Below are 17905 nucleotides of genomic sequence, written 5' to 3'. Positions count from 1 at the left end.
GCACCTGGGTGGATCTCTGCGAGCTCTGTCCAGCCCGGTCGCTATGGTCGACTTTACCACAATAGTCTTTAGCCCTAGCTAATGGATGGAAATATGGACGCTGAAGTAGAATTAGGGCCTCTCTCTGAGCTCTTCTTATTCCTAGTAAACCCTAGATTCAGTCAGGAAACACAGGCAAGGCTTTCTTTCAGGTTTTCAAATCCTAAACCAGGCGGGACTCCCTAAAAAACAGGCGTTTTAGACTGCGTCCCACTAATGTGTCTCCTGCCGGCAGCCGTCACTCGGCTGGTGACGCAACCCGACGTTCTCCCCGCCCACCGTCGCCGGGATATCAAGATGGCGGCGCCCAGGAGCTGTGTTCTATGGAGCTACTGCGGCCACGGGTGGTCGCGATTAGCAGGAGACTGCAGGCTCCCCGGGTTTCGTAGATCTTGGCTGGGGGCCACGCTGAGTGCGCGGTCCTTGTCCCAAGAGAAGCGAGCCGCGGAAACTCACTTCGGGTTTGAGACGGTGTCGGAAAAGGAAAAAGGAGGCAAAGGTGACAGGGCGAGAGGGTGGATGGAGCGACCTGTCGGGCTTCTGTATGGTTTCCTTTACTCATCCAAGTGTTGATTTGATGCCCTGTTGGTCCTGACTTCCGAGGAGTACCCACCTCCCAGACCCAGCTTTCCTTTCGAGGCCCATTTTCTGTAACATTTGCAGGCATTTGAGACGCTGGACCTGGCGAAGCGTCCCCCCGTCCCCTTTTTGACAGCATTTCTCTGAGTAACTTTGAATGCCCTGGAATTTGATATGTAGGCCAGGCTAGCCTCGAACTCACAGAGTTGCACCTGCCTCTGCCTCTGGAGTGCTGTGTCTAAAGGCGTACACCACCAAACCCGGCTTGCCGACCCTTAACTCGCATCAACTGCGAGATTGTCATAAAGGACACGTGCCCTCGTAGACATTTTTTCCCACCCATTTTTCACTTCAGTTTTCCACCAGTGACTGTTGTTAATACTTTTCTTAGGATATACAGAGTTAAGGTTAAGCAAGAAGAACTTGCACAATTTAAAATGGTAGCCAGGAGCTGGGACTGTGGCTCAATTCGTAGAGTGCTTGCCTGTCACTCCCTGCAGCTCAGTTCCATTCCCAGCTACATAAATACATAAATTGTGTGTGATGGTGTAAACTTGTGTTCAACACCTGAGAGGTGTATGTGAGTGGATTAGAAGTTCAAGTTAATTCTCTACTATACTATGGATCTGAAGCCAAGCCTCAGACAGAGAGAGTTTAACCCTACAGAAAGAAATACAAACTTGCTAGTAAGTGGGAGAACTACTGTTCTACCACAGAATTTACATTCTTATTTTCTCACTAAAGAGAGGCACTATCCCCTCCCTTTAATCAAACTACTGTTATGTACTTAGGAAGTAGCAGTGGAAATAATTTTATAATTGAGGAATGATACTAAAGGGTCCCAGAATTAGGAGGTTGAGAACCACAGATTATAACCATTTCCAAGGGATCTGAAAGCTTCTTCTGGTCTCCATGGGCACCAGACACACATGTGACTCACAGACATATATGCAGGCAAAAACTCAGACACAACATAAAAATTAATGTCCTTTGAAAAGCCCAACAGATGGGATTTCGATAACATTTTAACCGTTCTTTTTTTTTTTTTTTTTTTTTTTTTGGTTCTTTTTTTCGGAGCTGGGGACTGAACCCAGGGCCTTGCGCTTCCTAGGTAAGCGCTCTACCACTGAGCTAAATCCCCAGCCCCCATTTTAACCGTTCTTAATGTTGGCTCAAAAGTTTAAATCCTAAGAAAATTATGGTTTTGAGGGGAGTAATAGTGTTTTGTTTTTGTTTAAAAATGTAACAGGGGTGATTCGAGCACCTTATTCCCTCATCATGGGGCCTACCGTAGCGACTAAGCCTGCTTCCTATGTGTTGGCAGATTCAACCCTTTCTAAGCTTTCATTTGGAGAGGTAGCGTGGTCAGCTTCTGGCCCTGGTGCTTTCAACATCATGAAACACCTCCAAGAACCTATTATATTTGTGTGTGTGTGTGTGTGTGTGTGTGTGTGTGTGTGTCTGTCTGTCTGTCTGTCTGTCTGAGAGCTCTGTGAGGTCTGTCTGTCTGTCTGAGAGCTCTGTGAGGTCTGTCTGTCTGTCTCTCTGAGCTCTGTGAAGTCACATGACAACATGCAGGTGTCAGTTTTCTCCTTTGCCATGTGAGTCCTGGACCTCAAACTCACCTCTCCAGCCTTGGAGTGCTCCACCCACTGCCTTCTTCCTCTGGAGCACCCTGGACCTGACTGACACAACCCTCGAGCCTCCCCTAGGTTAGAGAGTTCACCCTCACTCACAGGGTTCCTCGGCTGCGTCCCGAGTCACCTCTTCCGCATACCACTGCACTGACAGGCGTCCTCCTACCAGTTTCTGTTCCCATGGTGCTCGTTGCTGCTGCTCTTGTTCCCTTGGTTTTTGTTTGTCTCAGTGCCGGGGATTAGCCCCAGGCGTCCGTCGTTCAGTCATGATCTACACCCTCATTCCCTTGCTCTCTCCCTTTTTGTTGCTCAATTTCCTCTTTTATGTCTCTAAGCATGCAACATAGGTTTGTCCCCAAGAGACAAGGAAACAGTAGAAGTATTAGGCTCCAGCCTGAGCATAAACTGTGTATAAAGCCCATGACATAACTGGTCACTGATTAGGACCTGAACCACTGCTTCCCTTTCTGCCTTCTTCTTTTCTTCTAGACAGGGTTTCTCGATGTAGCCTCAGCTGTCCTGGAACTCACTCTATCGTCCAGGCTGGCTTCATACTCAGAGAGCTCTGCCTGCCTCTGCCTCCCTGAGTACTGGGATTGGAGGTGTGTACCACCACCTGGTCCTCCTATTTTCATAATGAATCATGGAGTGAAGAACTTCCTGAAGCTTGTATTTCGTGCTCATACTCACGGCTAACCCAACCTCAGGTTGGGATGCTGGCGTTGGACGTTGTTAGTTAAGAGGTTTATTTCCTATGTGGACTTTTAAGCCTTTTGATACAAGGTGGTGTTGAGGGCTGAGGAAGTCACTCCCTGATAGGGTTCTTGCCTGCTGTGTGCAAGGCCCTGGATTCAATTTCCAGCATCAGGAGAGGGGGAGACATAATGTTAAGATGTATCTTGGGCATCGAAAATTTTGGCTTAGTGGCACCTTGCAAAGACAGGCCTTTTCAACAGGGAAAGCTTCCCCTTCTCGTCTTCACTTACATTTTCTCAACTTGATTCCCCGAGTCACTCCTGCTGATCACAGTGTGTCTGTCCTGTACCCTGAGTCACTCCTGCTAGTCACAGTGTATCTGTCCTGTACCCTTGAGTCACTCCTGCGGATCACAGTGTGTCTGTCCTGCACCCCTGAGTCAGTCACTCCTCTTGGTCACAGTGTGTCTGTCCTGCACCCCCGAGTCACTCCTGTTGGTCACAGTGTGTCTGTCCTGCACCCCCGAGTCAGTCACTCCTCTTGGTCATCCTGTACCCTGAGTCACTCCTGCTGATCACAGTGTGTCTGTCCTGCACCCCCGAGTCACTCCTGTTGGTCACAGTGTGTTATCCTGCACCCCGAGTCACTCCTGCTGGTCACAGTGTGTCTGTCCTGCACCAGTCTACCAGGTGTTTCAGAGCGTGGCCAGGAAGTACGACCTGATGAATGACATGATGAGCCTCGGCATCCACCGTGCCTGGAAGGATTTGCTGATCAGGAAAATGCACCCGCTGCCCGGGACCCAGCTGCTCGATGTGGCTGGAGGCACAGGTAATGCTGTATTTGACATCTGTCTGCTGCTGAAGTGGCTGCCTCACCCACCATTAGGTTGAAGGTCAGTCAGTTGTGTGTCAACCTCTGAGAGAGGACAGACATGTTAGTCCAAAGCAGCTGTGTGCCTGGCACTTTTCTGGTTGTTTGGTTTTCAAGACAGGGTTTCTCTGTGTAGCCCTGGCTGGTCTCAAACTCAGAGTCACTTGCCCCTGCCTCCCAAGTGCCACCACCCCTGATGTGCTTGGTGCTTTTCTTTTCTTTCTTTCTTTTTTTTAAGATTTATTAATTTTATGTATGTGGGTGCTGTATATCCATGTATACCTGCATGGAACAAGATGGTTGTGAGCCACCATGTGGTTGCTGGGAGTTGAACTCAGGACCTCTGGAAGAGCAGCCAGTGCTCTTAACTGCTGAGCCATCTCTCCAGCCCTTGCCTGGCGCTTTTCTAACAGAGCATCTTACAAGGTGAAAGGCCTGTGTTCTGTGACACTTCATCCTCTGAATGACAGTTACATCTGTTTTCATTGTTGTTTTGTGGCATTCAGGACTGTGTGGTCTTGGCTGGCCTTAAACTCACCGTGTAACAATCCAAGATGGCCTTACAATTCCTTGCCACCTGCTGTCCTCCTGCCTCTGCCTTCCAGGTGCTGGGACTACAGGCCTTGGACACCACACCCAGCTTGGGTTTTTTTCCCCCATGTTTTTTCCCCCCTCGATGCTGGGGAGTGAACCCAGGACTTCACAAATACCATAGTTAAGTGCTGTGCGGTGGAGATCTGCCCCAGCCTTCTCGGTCTTGTTTGGCCTTTAATCCACTTTCCTTCTGTTTGGAGAGAAGCCTTTCCTCACATTACATAAGCTACTTAGGCCACCTTCTTCTTTTTTTTTTTTTTCCCCAGATCTGGGGACCGATTAGGCCACCTTCTTATCTGATCAATCCACTCCCACGTAAGGTATCAATCATACTGTAGGTCTTTGTTCCCTGTTGCACACTGAGTACCTGGGAGAAAAATGTTAAGAAAGTATGTGTCAGAAAGCCTTTAATCCCAGAAGGCTGAGGCAGGAGGATTCAAGCCAATTCAAAGCCAGACTGGATGCTAAGCTGTGGAACCTGTAGGGCCAGACTGAGCTACAGATCAAGCCCCAAATCTAGAGGCTAAGGAGGTGGCTCAGTGGTCAAGAGTGCGTACTCTGGGCAGGGCCTTACTGTGTAGCCCCGGCTGTCTCGGAACTTGCTTTATAGAGCATGCTAGCATCACAGATCCAAATCCTCTGCCTCCGAGCACTGTGGTTAAAGGGATGTGTCACCACTGCCCAAAGTACACTGAGAATCCTGATCTTCAGAAGGTGTGGGCCAAAGAAATAGACTGTCATCCCTTGCTACATAACAGACGTGAAGACAGCCTAGGCTGTGTGAGCCCCCATTTCAAACATGAAACAGCAACAGCAACGGCAACATTAATAGAGCACATGCTTGGGGCTAAGGCGTGCTCAGCAGAGGACATTGGCCTAGGTTCATTCTTCAGACCCTTGGTTGATGGCAAGAACCGGGCAACAACAGACCAAGCCAGCCTCACACGCCAAGCGCATTGTCACACTGCAGTGTTGTGTAGGAGTGATGACGGAGTCTGGGGCTTTGATCCTCACTGCACAGCGATCCATAGCTGAACCCACAGATGTGGAACCTGCAGCAGCAGAGCCACCCTTTACTTATATTTCACACAAGGTTGTTTCTTGTTTCTTAGAGCTGGAGGCTTGCGGTGTTGCTGTGGCTAGCTAGCTTGGAACGTTGTATGTAGATCAGGCAGGACCTAAAGATCCACCTGCCTCCCAATCCGTGGGATTGCAGGCACGTGCTTTTTTTGTTTTTAAGAGACAGGGTTTCTGGGGTTGGGGATTTAGCTCAGTGGTAGAGCGCTTACCTAGGAAGCGCAAGGCCCTGGGTTCAGTCCCCAGCTCCGAAAAAAAGAACCAAAAAAAAAAAAGAGACAGGGTTTCTCTGCGTAATAAGCCCCAGTTGCCTTGGACTCACTTTTTAGACCAGGCTGGCTCGTTTTTTTTTGCTTTGTTTTGTTTTCCTTTTGTTTCTGAGATGGGTCTCCTGCTAACTTCAAAGTCATATATTTGAGGTTGGCCTGATCCACCTCCTCCACCTCCCTAGAGCTGGGATCACAGGCATGCAGCAAGCTTGGTGTTTGGCATGCACGGCACGACGCTCTGAAGTTCGTGTGTCCTAGTCAAGCCCTCTCCCAACACCCACAGCCCTTAATATGAAAATTATCGTAAGCACCAGTTGTGTGGGGTACACATATAATCCGTGATCACACGAGGACCTGGAGGTCAAAACATCCTTAGCGGAGGCTGGAGAGATGGCTCAGCGGTTAAGAGCACTGACAGCTCTTCCAGAGATCTTGAGTTCAATTCCCAGCAACCACATGGTGGCTCACAACCATCTGTAATGAGATCTGATGTCCTCCTCTGCTGTGTCTGAAGACAGCTACAGTGTACTCACATACATAAAATAATGAATAAATCTTTAAAAAAAAAAATCCTTAGCTACACAGTGAATGCCTGGTCAAACTGGGCTACATGAAGCAGTACCGGGGGGGGGGGGGGGAGAGGGAGGGAGGGAAAGGGAGAAGGAGAGAGAGAAAAGAAAAGGAAGAAAAGTAGGGGAGAGAAAAGGGAGGGAGGGAAGGTTTGTCAGTTTAGTTTAATCAGGAGTGGGAACATACGTCTGTAATCAGCTCAGGAGACCACAGCAGGAGGACCAGGAGTTGAAGGCCAGCCTGGACCGCGTAGACATATCCTTCACTGGGGTGGTGGTGAGGAACTGTCTCTGCTGAAAGGCGGATAAACGCCCATCCTCGACTGAACCCCTCTTTGCCTCTTTCCGCTCTCATCCTTGGAGACTGTTTCCTCGGTCTTACTTGCATCTTTCCTTCTGTTGGCTTCCCGCAGGTGACATTGCATTCCGGTTCCTTAGTTACGTTCAGACACAGCATGAGAGGAAACAGAGGAGACAGCTGAGGACGCGGCAGAATTTATCCTGGGAAGAAATTGCCAGAAAGTACCAGAGTAAAGAGGACCCCCTGGGAGGTTCGCTTGTCATGGTCTGCGACATCAACAGGGAGATGCTGAAGGTCGGAAAGCAGAAAGCCTTGGCCCGGGGACACACGGCTGGTGAGTCCCGGGCAGTGAAATGCAGGCATGTGTGAATGTCTGCATGCGTCTGAGGCAAGAGCTGAAGAGCTCAAGATGGCGGTGTACTTAGCGCAGCTCATAGGCGTGCTCCAGAATCAGAGCAACACTGAGCCTCACCAGCAGCCTTGCGAAGCCCACAGAGCGCAGGGATCTTTCTTCATTATGACTTTTTTAAATGCCTGTAGGTGTTTACCTTGCATTTGTGTGTCTGCAGCATGAGGGTGCCTGGTGCCTCAGAGGCCAGAAGAGGGCATCAGGTCTCCTAGAACTGCAGCTACAGAGGGTTGGAAGCCAACTGGATGTTGGAAGTCAGATTCAGGTCCTCTGGAAAACAGCCAGTGCTCTGAACCGCTAAGCCACCTTTCCGGCTATTGTCAGTTCTTTAAAATATGGCTTTTACTTAATGGAGGTAGGGGAGAATTAGCACTCCTGCGGAGGTCAGAGGACAACTCGTGGGAGTAGGTTCTGAGTATCGAACTCATGTCGTCAGGGTTGGCAGCAGCCACCTTTACCCACTGAGCCATCTCACTAGCCCTTAAGAGTCTTCTTTTTCAAGTTTTCATTTGTTTGGTTGGTTTGGTTTTGAGACAGGATCTTAACTGTATATATAGCCTTGGCTAGCCTGGAGCCTACTCTGTAGACCAGGCTGGCCTTGAACTCACAGCAGGATCTTCTAAAGTCATATAGTTTTCTTTTTCTTTTTAAATATGTTTCCAGTGCTGGGGAGCGAGCTCAAGTTCTTGCACATGCGGACTATGCTACCACTGATTTTACCTCTGGCCATTGAATGTTTCAAAATGCTTTCCCTACGGGGTTGGGGATTTAGCTCAGTGGTAGAGCGCTTGCCTAGGAAGTGCAAGGCCCTGGGTTCGGTCCCCAGCTCCGAAAAAAAGAACCAAAAAAAAAAAAAAAAAAAATGCTTTCCCTAGCCAGGTGTGGTGGTGCATACTTTTAATCCTAGAGTTTGGGCGGCAAAACCAGGTCGATCTTTGTGATTTTTGAGGCTAACCTGATCTACCTCGTGTGTTCCAAGCTAGTCCATTTTTAACAGGTTACACAAAAGCTTGCCCTTAACATTTGCAAGACCACCAGTGTTGCCGGATGGCCCAGCTGTCCGGCAGCTGGACTGACTCTTCCACTCTGGCAGCAAGGCAGTGCAGGCAGCCAGAGACGGGTATCACAAAACATCCTCTGGGCAGCGTCAGCATTCCCCCCACCCCCAAGGAATGTCTGGTTATTTTAGGCCAATTGTTGCCCTCCTCCTCCTCACACACCAAGAAGGAACTGCCTAGACGAACTGCAGCCCACTTGGCCTTCACGATGAAGGCCTCTTTGTCAGCTGTCCACACTAGTCAGAAGGCAGTCACTGGACAAAGCACTGTGTGTCTTACTCCTACTGACAAATGTGTCTGGCCCCTCTCTGGTGTCAGCCATAAGAAGCGAGAGAGCAGTAAGGACGGATGTTCTCTCTCTGGAACCGTCTCTTCCACAGTGTAGCTATGGGCCTGCTCAGGAAGCTGTCGTTTGAGACACGGCGTCACATTAGCCAGCCTAGCAGCTCAGTCTGGCTTGGAGCGCCTGGTAATTAGTCCTTCCTCTGCCCACCTCACTATGGAATGGAAAATAAAGCCACTTAGCAGTTTTTTACTGGGACGGGAGAGATGGCTGAGCGACAGAGAGAGGATACTCCTCTAGCAAGGGATTCCCAGCATCCAAATGGGCAGCTTACAACCGCCTAAAACTCCAGTTCCAGGGGCTCCAGCACCCTCTTCTGACGCTCGTGGGCTCCTCTGCATATGTGGTTCACATACACACTCCAGCTTGCGCATGTGCACGTTAAAGAAAAAACTCAACCAAGCCTCTAAGCTAAATGGTTGGAACCTGTCCTTTGCTAGCATTAGTCAGCGTAGAGCATTAGACACAGACACTGACATGGACAACTTTTGGTCCAAGGTGCTGCATTAGTGTCATCAGAGCCCTTGGGAGCCAAGGCAGGTGGTTCTCTGTGAGTTCACGACCAGCCTAGACTTTCAATGGCCAAAGAATGTTCTTATTTATTGATTTTATGTGCACTGGTGTTTGCCTGCATGAGTGTCTGTGAAGATGCCGCATCTCCTGGAACTGGAGCTACAGACAGGTGTGAGCGGCCATGTGGGTGCTGGAAATTGAACCCAGGTCTAGAAGATGAGCCAGTGCTCTTAACCACCAAGCCATCTCTTTAGCCCCTGGAGGTTGGTTTTATAAAAAGGTAAAGACTAGAGAAAATGAGGAGGGGAGAATCGAGAGCTGATTGGTTGTTGCAGAGTTGCCGACTGCAGATGAGGCCGGAAGGGTGGAGACCGGTCAGCTGCAGGCCCTTCTGGTGATGCCTTTCCTTTTTGTAAGATTCAAGCCCTCAGGGGCTGGAGAGATGGCTCAGCGGTTAAGAGCACTGGCTGCTCTTCCAGAGGTCCTGAGTTCAATTCCCAGCAACCACATGGTGGCTCACAACCATCTGTAAACAGATCTGATTTCCTCTTCTGGTGTATCTGAAGACAGCTACAGTTTACTTATATATAATAAATGAATAAATAAATCTTTAAAAAAAAAAGATTCAAGCCCTCAGCTCTCTCTGCCTGCTTTCACAGCGTTCATGTGGCAGCTTGAGTGTGAGAACTTCATGGTGCTTTTCAGTCTGGCACACACACGCACGCACGCACGCACTCGAGCACGCCCACACATGCAAGAGTGAAAGCGTGTTTTGGCAGCGGTCAGAGAACAGTGAGTGAGACGTGGCTCTGTCCTTCCACTGTGTGTTTCCAGAGGGCAGACTCCGAGTCAGACTTGGCGATCACGCCGTCTCTGCCGAGCATCTTGCTGGTATTAGTTACTCAGTCCCACGCCCTTCAGGAACATCACACTGACAAGGATCTATCCTTTTCCGAATTCAGAACTAGGCCAGTGATGCAGGCCTGCAATCCCAGATATTTTGGAGGCTGAGGCAAGAGAATCAAAAGCTCCAGGACAGTCTGGGCTTGGTGAATGAGTCCTTAGTTAGCCTTGGACAATTTCATTCAATTTATCCCGAAATGAAAAGTTAAAAGAGAGCTGGAGATGGGAGTAGTGCCATCCATGGACAGTCCCAGCACTCAGGAAGTGGAGGCAGGAGGATTACTGCAAGTTGGTAGAGGCACATGCCCATAAGCCTATGACCCAGGAAGATCAGAAGTTCCAGGTCATTCTCAGCGGCATTTAAATTTGCTCCCAGCATGGGTCTGTCCTACTGTCTCAGAGAGAAGGGGGTGGAGTTGATGCTACCCTGAACCCAGGGCTTTAGGGACCCTGACTATCCACTCTGCCTCTGAGCCTTTAGCACTTTACCTAGTCACACATTTTCTCTGTAAAGACTTGGTTTGTTTATATGTATGCTTTTCTTGCATGTATGTTGGTGCACTGAACACATGCCTGGCGCCCAAAGAGGTCAGAAAAGGGTGTTGGATTTCCTAGAACTGGAGCTACAGGTGTTTGTGGCCACCAGGTGGGTGCTGGGAATTGAACCCAGGTCCTCTGTAAGAGCAACAACTACTCTTAACTGAGTCATCTCTCAACCCAGCCCCTCTTCAAATATTTCAACATAGAATCCATGGCTAGAGGATTTGAAGATGTGATAGCAGCTGTAGACATAGGAACGTGCTAAACTCTGTACTCGTCGCTCATTAAAACCTTCGGTCTATTTCCATTTTACACATAAACTGAAACAGGCTGGAGTAACAGCGCAGTGATCAGGAGTACTCCCGCTCTTCCAGGGGCCTGAGCTCAGTTCCCAGCACCCATGTGAGCCGTTTGTAACTCCAGCTCCAGAGGAACCAATGACCTCCTGACTTTTTTAGGCCTAGGACTCAACCACATGTGTGGTAGACACGCAGATAAATAAGAAACCAAAACCAAGAGTATTTTTGAATATATCACAAGGGCTGGGAGTGTGGCTCAGTGCAGAATGCTTGCATAATGTATGCAAGGCTCTGAGTTTGACGCCCGCTCCCAGCTAAAGTAAAGGACCTAACAGTAGATGAGAGTGGTCTCCAAAGGCCGTGGCCCTTCAGCACAGTGCTAACCATGAGGTTCCTGGTTGGGGAAATTGCTTAGGGTAGGGTAGATGTGTAGCTCAGCTCAGGGGCGGCACCTGCCCAGCACAGAGTGCCAGGGTTTGTCCCCCAGCACCGAGAGAGAAAATGCTATTTATTAGATGACTGTCCCCAAATAAGGTAGGTTCTCAGAATTGGAGGATGGCAGTGAAGGCAGCCGGAATACAGTGAAGGCAGGGATGTCATGCTTTCTAATGCAATCCATGGTCCCCACAACACCAAGCATTTCTCAAATTCTCCTCCCTTCATTTCTGACATGGCCCAGACCTTGCATCATGGGCTCCATGTCACTGGACGTCCCCACCGCACTGTGCCTAGGGCACTAGCCTTTTATTTGGTGTACCACAGAAGGCTCCGATTCACTGCTCGGGTGCATGGGAAACTGCTTCCTCCTGTCCCTCTGCACACCAGAGTCGCTTTTGTCTTCCAGGACTTGCGTGGGTGCTGGGAGACGCTGAAGAACTGCCCTTTGATGATGACAGATTTGACGTTTACACCATTGCCTTTGGGATCCGGAATGTCACGCACATTGACCGGGTATGAAGGGCTGCATGCTCTGCCTCTGTGACTTGAGGGTAACCGTGTCCCTGGAGTGGACCTACCTCAACTGAGGATAGGGAAGGGTCTTCTCGGGGTCCAGTTCTGAGGAGGAAGGACTGTTTTAAACTTAGAGGTCTCAGGGTTGGGGATTTAGCTCAGTGGTAGAGCGCTTGCCTAGGAAGTGCAAGGCCCTGGGTTCGGTCCCCAGCTCCGGGGGGGGGAAAAAAAAAAAAGAAAGCTGCAAACTTAGAGGTCTCTTTCTCCTCCTCCTCCTCCTCTTCTTCTTCCTCCTCCTCCTCCTCCTCCTCTATGTATTTATTTGTGGTGTGTGTGTGTGTGAGTGAGTGTGAGTGTGTGTGTGTGTGTGAGAGAGAGAGAGAGAGAGAGAGAGAGAGAGAGAGAGAGAGAGTGTGAGTGTGCATGCTGGCCCTGTGTTGTAGGTTGGGTGTATATTTGTGTGTGTGTGTGTGTGTGTGTGTGTGTGTGTGTGTGAGAGAGAGAGAGAGAGAGAGAGAGAGAGAGAGAGAGAGAGAGAGAGTATGAGTGGGCATGCTGGCCCTGTGAAGCATGGCTGGCTTCTATGTACGTGCTGAGGATTTGAACTGAGGTCCTCCCGCCCCACAGCAAGTGCTCTGAGCTATCTCCATAGCCCTCTTCTCTTTTAAATATATACATAATTTTCATTGATGTGTATGTGTTTGGGCCTGTGTGAGTCTGTGTGCCCCCTGAGTACACAGTGCACTTGGAGACCAGAGGGTTGGGTCCCCTGAAGCTGGAGTTATAGGCAGTTAAATGTCATCTGACATGGGTGCCAGGGGCTTGAACTTGGGTGCTTTCAGCCACCGAGCCATCTCTCCAACCCAGGAGTTAGTTCTTTTTTCTTTTTCTTTCCTTCTGTCCTTCCCTCCTCCTCCTCCTCTACTTCCTCCTCTTCTTCCTCCCTTCCTCCTTCTTCCTTTTCCCCACAAGACAGGGTTTCTCTGTGTAGCCCTGACTGCCCTGGACTCCTTCAGTAGTCCAGGCTGGCCTGGAACTCAAATCCAGCTGCCTCTGTCTCCAAGTCCTGGAGTTAAAGGTGTGTGCCACCACTGCCTGGCAGCAGGTTTCTTCTTTCTAAGTTGCCAGTTGTTTTAGTCAGGAAATTGAGTCAAAATCACAGAACAGTTCTTGGTTGCTCAGGTTGGCGCCTACGTTCTCTGGATGGTTGGGCCTGCTGCATCACTTCCTGTTTCCTCTTGGGAAGCTGTGTAAGTTTGCAGGTCAGAGGTGTGATCAGACAAAGGAAAGGCCTTAAGGCAGAAGGGAACATCATAGCTCCTCTACAGCAGACGGGAATGTTCTTCTCGTAATAGGATTCCACTCTTTATTTCTACCTGAACATTCTGTTCAAAACATTTAAAGTTCGTTTGCTGCTGGCTTGGTGTGGGCTCCACTGTGTGACTCCCCAACTTCCCTTTGCAGCGATTGCTGTGGTTTGAGTATGGGTCGCACTTTCCAAAAGACCTGCGGGAGCCGCTGTGGAAAGGTTCTATGTGCCTTTAGGTGGAGTCCTGTGGGAACCCCATAGATCAGTTAAGTGTATGCATGCCTCCTGGGGTGTGGAGGCCTCCCCCTCCCCTCTCCCTCCCTCCCTGTTTGTTTGTTTTGGTTTTCTCTCTCCCTTACTTCCTCCTCTCTGTCAGTCACTCTTTCCCTCTCTCTGTAGTACTTGGAAACCAAGATCAAAAGAGCTGGGTAGCTGGTGGTGGCTCACACCTTTAGTCCCAGCACGTTGGAGGCAGGAGCAGGCAGATTTCTGGGAGTCCACGCTACCCAGAGAAACCCTGTTTTGAAAAGTAAATGAGGGGCTGGAGAGATGGCTCAGCAGTTAAGAGCACCGACTGCTCTTCCAGAGGTCCTGAGTTCAATTCCCAGCAACCACATGGTGGCTCACAACCATCTGTAATGAGATCTGATACCCTCTTCTGGTGTGTCTGAAGACAGCTACAGTGTACTTATATATAATAAATAAATAAATCTTTAAAAAAAAAAAAGAAAAAAAAAGAAAAGTAAATGAGGGGTTGGGGATTTAGCTCAGTGGTAGAGCGCTTGCCTAGCAAGCACAAGGCCCTGGGTTCTGACCCCAGCTTCGGAAAAAAAAAAAGAAAAAGGAAAAGTAAATGAACCAGATAGAGCGATGGAGGGAGAGCAGGCAGGGTAAATTCACCGGCTACCAAACCTAGCAACCTGAGATCAGTCCCCAAGACATACAAGGTAGAAGGAAGGAACCAACTCCTACATGTATCGAGAATTCGGTTTCTTTGAAAAACAGAATACAAGAATACAAGACTATGTTTTCACCTTAACCCCAGTGGTAGGCTATAGGGCTGCTTCACATCTTTCATAGCAGCTATGATTTGCCTCGTGATTTTGCCAATTGCGGATCATTTCTGCAATTGGGTGATGTTTGGAATTCTGGGATCTTTCAGAGGATGTATAAATGCTGGTTCCCCAAAGGCGGGTTGGATTGTTGGTGTGAGTTATTAAGTAGTGGTACACAAAGGAGAATCAAGAATAAGAAATTAGACATCTTGACTGCAAAGATGAGACGTGCCCCAAGGAACTGGATACCATAAGCAGCAGGAAGCAGTCTAACTACAGGGCATGGGACTTAGCATCTGTGACTTGCTACAGACTAGGCTGGCCTGAGTTCAGAGTCACCTCCCCCTGCCTCCCCAGGGCTGGGCTCAGGTGCGTGCCCTCACTGCTCAGCTGTATGCTGCAGGCAGCTAGCTGTGCACATGGCTGTAATCTCAACACTGCAAAGGCATGAGTTCAGTCTGAGACCTGCTCTACATGGTGAATTCCAGACCAGCAAGATCTAAGTAACAATATCCTGTCTCCACAAACAAACAAACACATCCTTTTTGTTCTTTTGAAGCAGGGTCTCTAACCCAGGCTGGCCTGGAACTCGCTGTGTAGCCAGGGCTGTCTTTGAACTGCAGCAATTCTGTTTAGTTTCTCAGATGCTAGAATTATAGACATGGGCTACCACATCCAGCTTAAAAAATTAAGACTTACTAAGATTTAAAAAAAAAAAAAAACCCTTTTTTAGACAGAATATGCTATACAAATTAATCAGTGTGGCTCCTCACGCCCAGAGCAGAGCGCTGGGCCTACAGTGTGGTTCCTCACACCCAGGGCAGTGCAACTTTAACTTTAAAATCTCATCAGGAGGCAAGACAGGCAGATCTCTGTGAGTGTGATGCTAAGTTGGTCTACACAGTGAGTTCTAGGCCAGCTCAGGCTGCATAGTGAGATCTTATCTCAAAATAAGTAACTATATACTGAGGAAAAGGCCAGATACGTACTGGGGCTTCAGTCAAGTAGTTGAATATTTGTCTAGCATGTGCAAGGCCCTGAGTTCAGTCTCCAGCACCCTAAAGACACACACACACACACACACACACACACACACACGCTATAAACAGTGATTGTGTATGTCTGTGCACAAGATTAAACTCAGGGCTTGTATACATGCTCGTTAATAGTCTCATTAAGTTAACCTGGCCTTAAATGCACCCAGTAACCCAGTCTGGCTGTAAGCCTACAACCCTCTGTGCTCAGTCTCCCGAGCAGTTTTCTCCTCATGGAACTGTGCCTCTGTCTGTATCAGCAACTCTCTCTAGCTGTGGTCCGCAGTGGCCTGTGATGAGGGTGACATCTGCACCATGACATCTAGGATGTGAAGGGAGGTCATGGGTGTTAATGCACTAGGAACCTAACGAGTCTCTGCCTGCTGGAACCAAGGAGGGGTCTGCTGAGCTTTCTTCTCGCTCTTTCACCCAGGCTCTCCAGGAAGCCCATCGAGTCCTAAAGCCTGGAGGACGGTTTCTCTGTCTGGAGTTTAGCCAAGTGAATGACCCCCTCATCTCCAGGTCAGCACCGGTGACAGGACTTTATAAACTTACCCACAAAAGGCTCTCCAGCCCACAGTGGAGAGGAGGTCGTCAGTGAGCCACAGCCACTGACTGTGAGTTCAGAGGACCCAAAGGAAGGGTTCCCTTCAGAGGTCAGTGAGTCCCACATGGAAATGCACAGGCCAGGAGAGCCTCAACCTGTACCCACAGGCCTACTCAGGAGACTGAGGCAGGAGGATCTCCTCCAGTTCAACACTTGCTTTGTCTAATGAGTTCCAGGCCTGGCTAGTCTATAGTATAGTCTCATTAGACTATCTCAAACCCACTGGCCAACCAAAAACTTAAAATCAGGAAATTGATTTCCAGCATCCTTGAAAAAACCAGATGTCACAGGCTTGTGATGTCACAGATGAGATGTCACAGGCTGTCATAGGCAGATCCCCCATGCAGGTGTCAAGAGGTAAGGTTGGCTGCCCCTCCTCCAGTTTTCTGGAGCTTTGTCCCAAGCTGTGGGCCTCTCGACCTTACTCTTGGCCTACTTGTCTTGTTCAGGCACTTGCTTAATCCCTGCCTTACTATGTCCTGATTACCATGAAGGGATGGAATCAACCACATTAGTCCCCTCTCTCCCTCCGTCCCTCCCTCCCTCCATGTGTGTGTGTGTGTGTCTATGTCTCTGTGTAGACAGGGTCTCTCTGTGTAGCTTTGGCTGTCTTGAAACTCGATCTGTAGACCAGGCTACCCCACCCACAAACACACTTTTCCTTGTTACTGGTGGAGTAGCTGGGGAGTAAGCCCAGAACCCACTCTAATCTTTCTCGTTTTCAGGCTTTATGATCTGTACAGCTTCCAGGTCATCCCTGTCATCGGTGAGGTCATTGCAGGAGACTGGAAGTCCTATCAATACCTTGTGGAAAGTATTCGCAAGTTCCCAAATCAGGTACAAAGCTTTTGTGACTGCCAACGGGGTCCCCAAAGGTGCAACCCAGGTATGCCATGTGTCTTTTCTTGTGTTTCAGGAAGAGTTCAAGGACATGATAGAAGACGCAGGCTTTCAGAAGGTGACTTACGAGAGCCTGACTTCAGGGATTGTGGCCATTCACTCTGGCTTCAAACTCTAGCTTCTTTGCTATTGTGGAGCAGAAGCCAGGCATTTCTACTGAAGCCCGGGGCTGGAAGATCATCTCCCTGATGAGACAGTAGCTGAGCATCCATTCCCCTAAGGCTACAAAGCCTTCGATTCATGTTCTGCATTGACCAGGCTCAAAAAGGAAGAAACCAATTGCTGCCTTTTTTGCAGCTCTCATTAGTAGCTGCCCAGGCTGCTGAGGCCTTCTCCCACAATTGTCTGGCCTAGCTGTGCACTGTGGGAGTCGGGTAAAACCAGCAGGAATGCAGTTTTGAAGCTTATGCGCAGCTTCTCTATGACAGATGTTTTCTAGAGGGATAATGGATCACTGGGACCCTAGGAGAATTTGAACCAGCCCTTCAGCCAAAAGCCACAGTCCACTTCAGAATGTCGGTGCCCCAGCCCACCGGTGAGGTGCTCAGTGGTGAGCACCTGTGAGATCTGGGGCTGTAGACGCAGCACAGTGGAGCGCATGCTTGGCCTGTTGAGGCCCTGGGCTTGGTGCTCACCAGGAACAAGTAAACAGAAGTAGAACCTGTGAAGCAGTAAAGTTTACAATTTGGGTGTGGTTGTTACTTTCTTGGAAGAGGTGACACAAATGTATGTCTGCGTCCTGTGTCAGTGCTTGGCAGAGACACCATGCTCTGTCCCCAGCACTTACTTGGTTTACAACTCTAACTCATACTGGGGAATCCAACGCCCCCTTTAGACTTCGTGGGTGGGCACTGTGCATACACACATGCAGGGATATACATAAAAAGTTAAATAAAAATCTAAAAACGTGTGAGCCCTGGGATGGCACAAAACCGTGACCTCAGCACCTGGGAGGGCTGCAAGAAGCTGAGCCAAGCCTGCAGAGCAAGTTCCAGGCCAGCTAGGGCTGTGTGCTGAGCTCATGCTCCTCCCGAGAAGCTGAGAAGGAAAAAGAACACGGAACACATAGCCCATCTCCTCCAGAATGGCCAAGAATGGCCTCGGCAGAGTGGCCTCACTGCCCGCCTCTGTGGTGTATTCTAAACCGACAGTAAGAAACTGCAGAAGCCAGTCAGGTGGGCCAGTGCACACGTCTCATCCCAGCACTCAGCGAGCTGAGGCTAGTAGTCAGTACGAACGTTTGAGACAAACAGGGTTAATTTGAAAGGGCCTCAGGTTGCTGTTTGGTTCGGTATACTAAGGGGTCTATAGAAACCTCACCTAGAGCTAACTGCTGAAGTCTCAGGACTG

General features: G+C 49.3%; 1 protein-coding gene and 1 long non-coding RNA gene across 3 annotated transcripts; one reads left to right on the top strand and one right to left on the bottom strand.

Moving 5' to 3' along the window:
• The first annotated feature begins 301 nt into the window (after window positions 1-301).
• Coq5 (coenzyme Q5, methyltransferase) lies at window positions 302-17245 on the top strand. 2 transcript variants are annotated; one of them, NM_001039022.1, is made up of 7 exons: window positions 334-538; window positions 3633-3782; window positions 6747-6968; window positions 11544-11650; window positions 15482-15570; window positions 16381-16492; window positions 16572-17245. In NM_001039022.1, exons 1-7 carry the CDS (start codon window positions 337-339, stop codon window positions 16671-16673), a joined length of 984 nt encoding a protein of 327 aa, NP_001034111.1. In that variant the 5' UTR covers window positions 334-336; the 3' UTR covers window positions 16674-17245. The 2 variants fall into 2 exon arrangements, 1 of the variants encoding a protein (NP_001034111.1); XR_005491629.2 differs by lacking the exon at window positions 15482-15570 and having other exon boundaries at window positions 302-538; window positions 16572-16608.
• LOC120096006 (uncharacterized) lies at window positions 7799-16183 on the bottom strand. The gene is made up of 2 exons (XR_005492055.1): window positions 15604-16183; window positions 7799-11755 (listed from the first exon to the last, which is right to left on the bottom strand). It is a non-coding gene; the product is annotated as an uncharacterized LOC120096006 (long non-coding RNA).
• Window positions 17246-17905: the final 660 nt, after the last annotated feature.

This window comes from Rattus norvegicus, chromosome 12 (assembly GCF_036323735.1).
Source record: "Rattus norvegicus strain BN/NHsdMcwi chromosome 12, GRCr8, whole genome shotgun sequence".
Lineage (NCBI taxonomy): Eukaryota > Metazoa > Chordata > Mammalia > Rodentia > Muridae > Rattus > Rattus norvegicus.
Note: the sequence above shows the minus strand (reverse complement) of the source record. Positions and strands in the feature narration are given on the sequence as shown.

Bases quoted from the DNA above. Each gene is read 5' to 3' on its own strand.
- Coq5 (NM_001039022.1), top strand. From the start codon at position 337: ATGGCGGCGCCCAGGAGCTGTGTTCTATGGAGCTACTGCGGCCACGGG. The intron at 3,783-6,746 runs GTAATGCTGTAT...GGCTTCCCGCAG, and splicing joins CGATGTGGCTGGAGGCACAG to GTGACATTGCATTCCGGTTC. The intron at 6,969-11,543 runs GTGAGTCCCGGG...TTTGTCTTCCAG, and splicing joins GGCCCGGGGACACACGGCTG to GACTTGCGTGGGTGCTGGGA.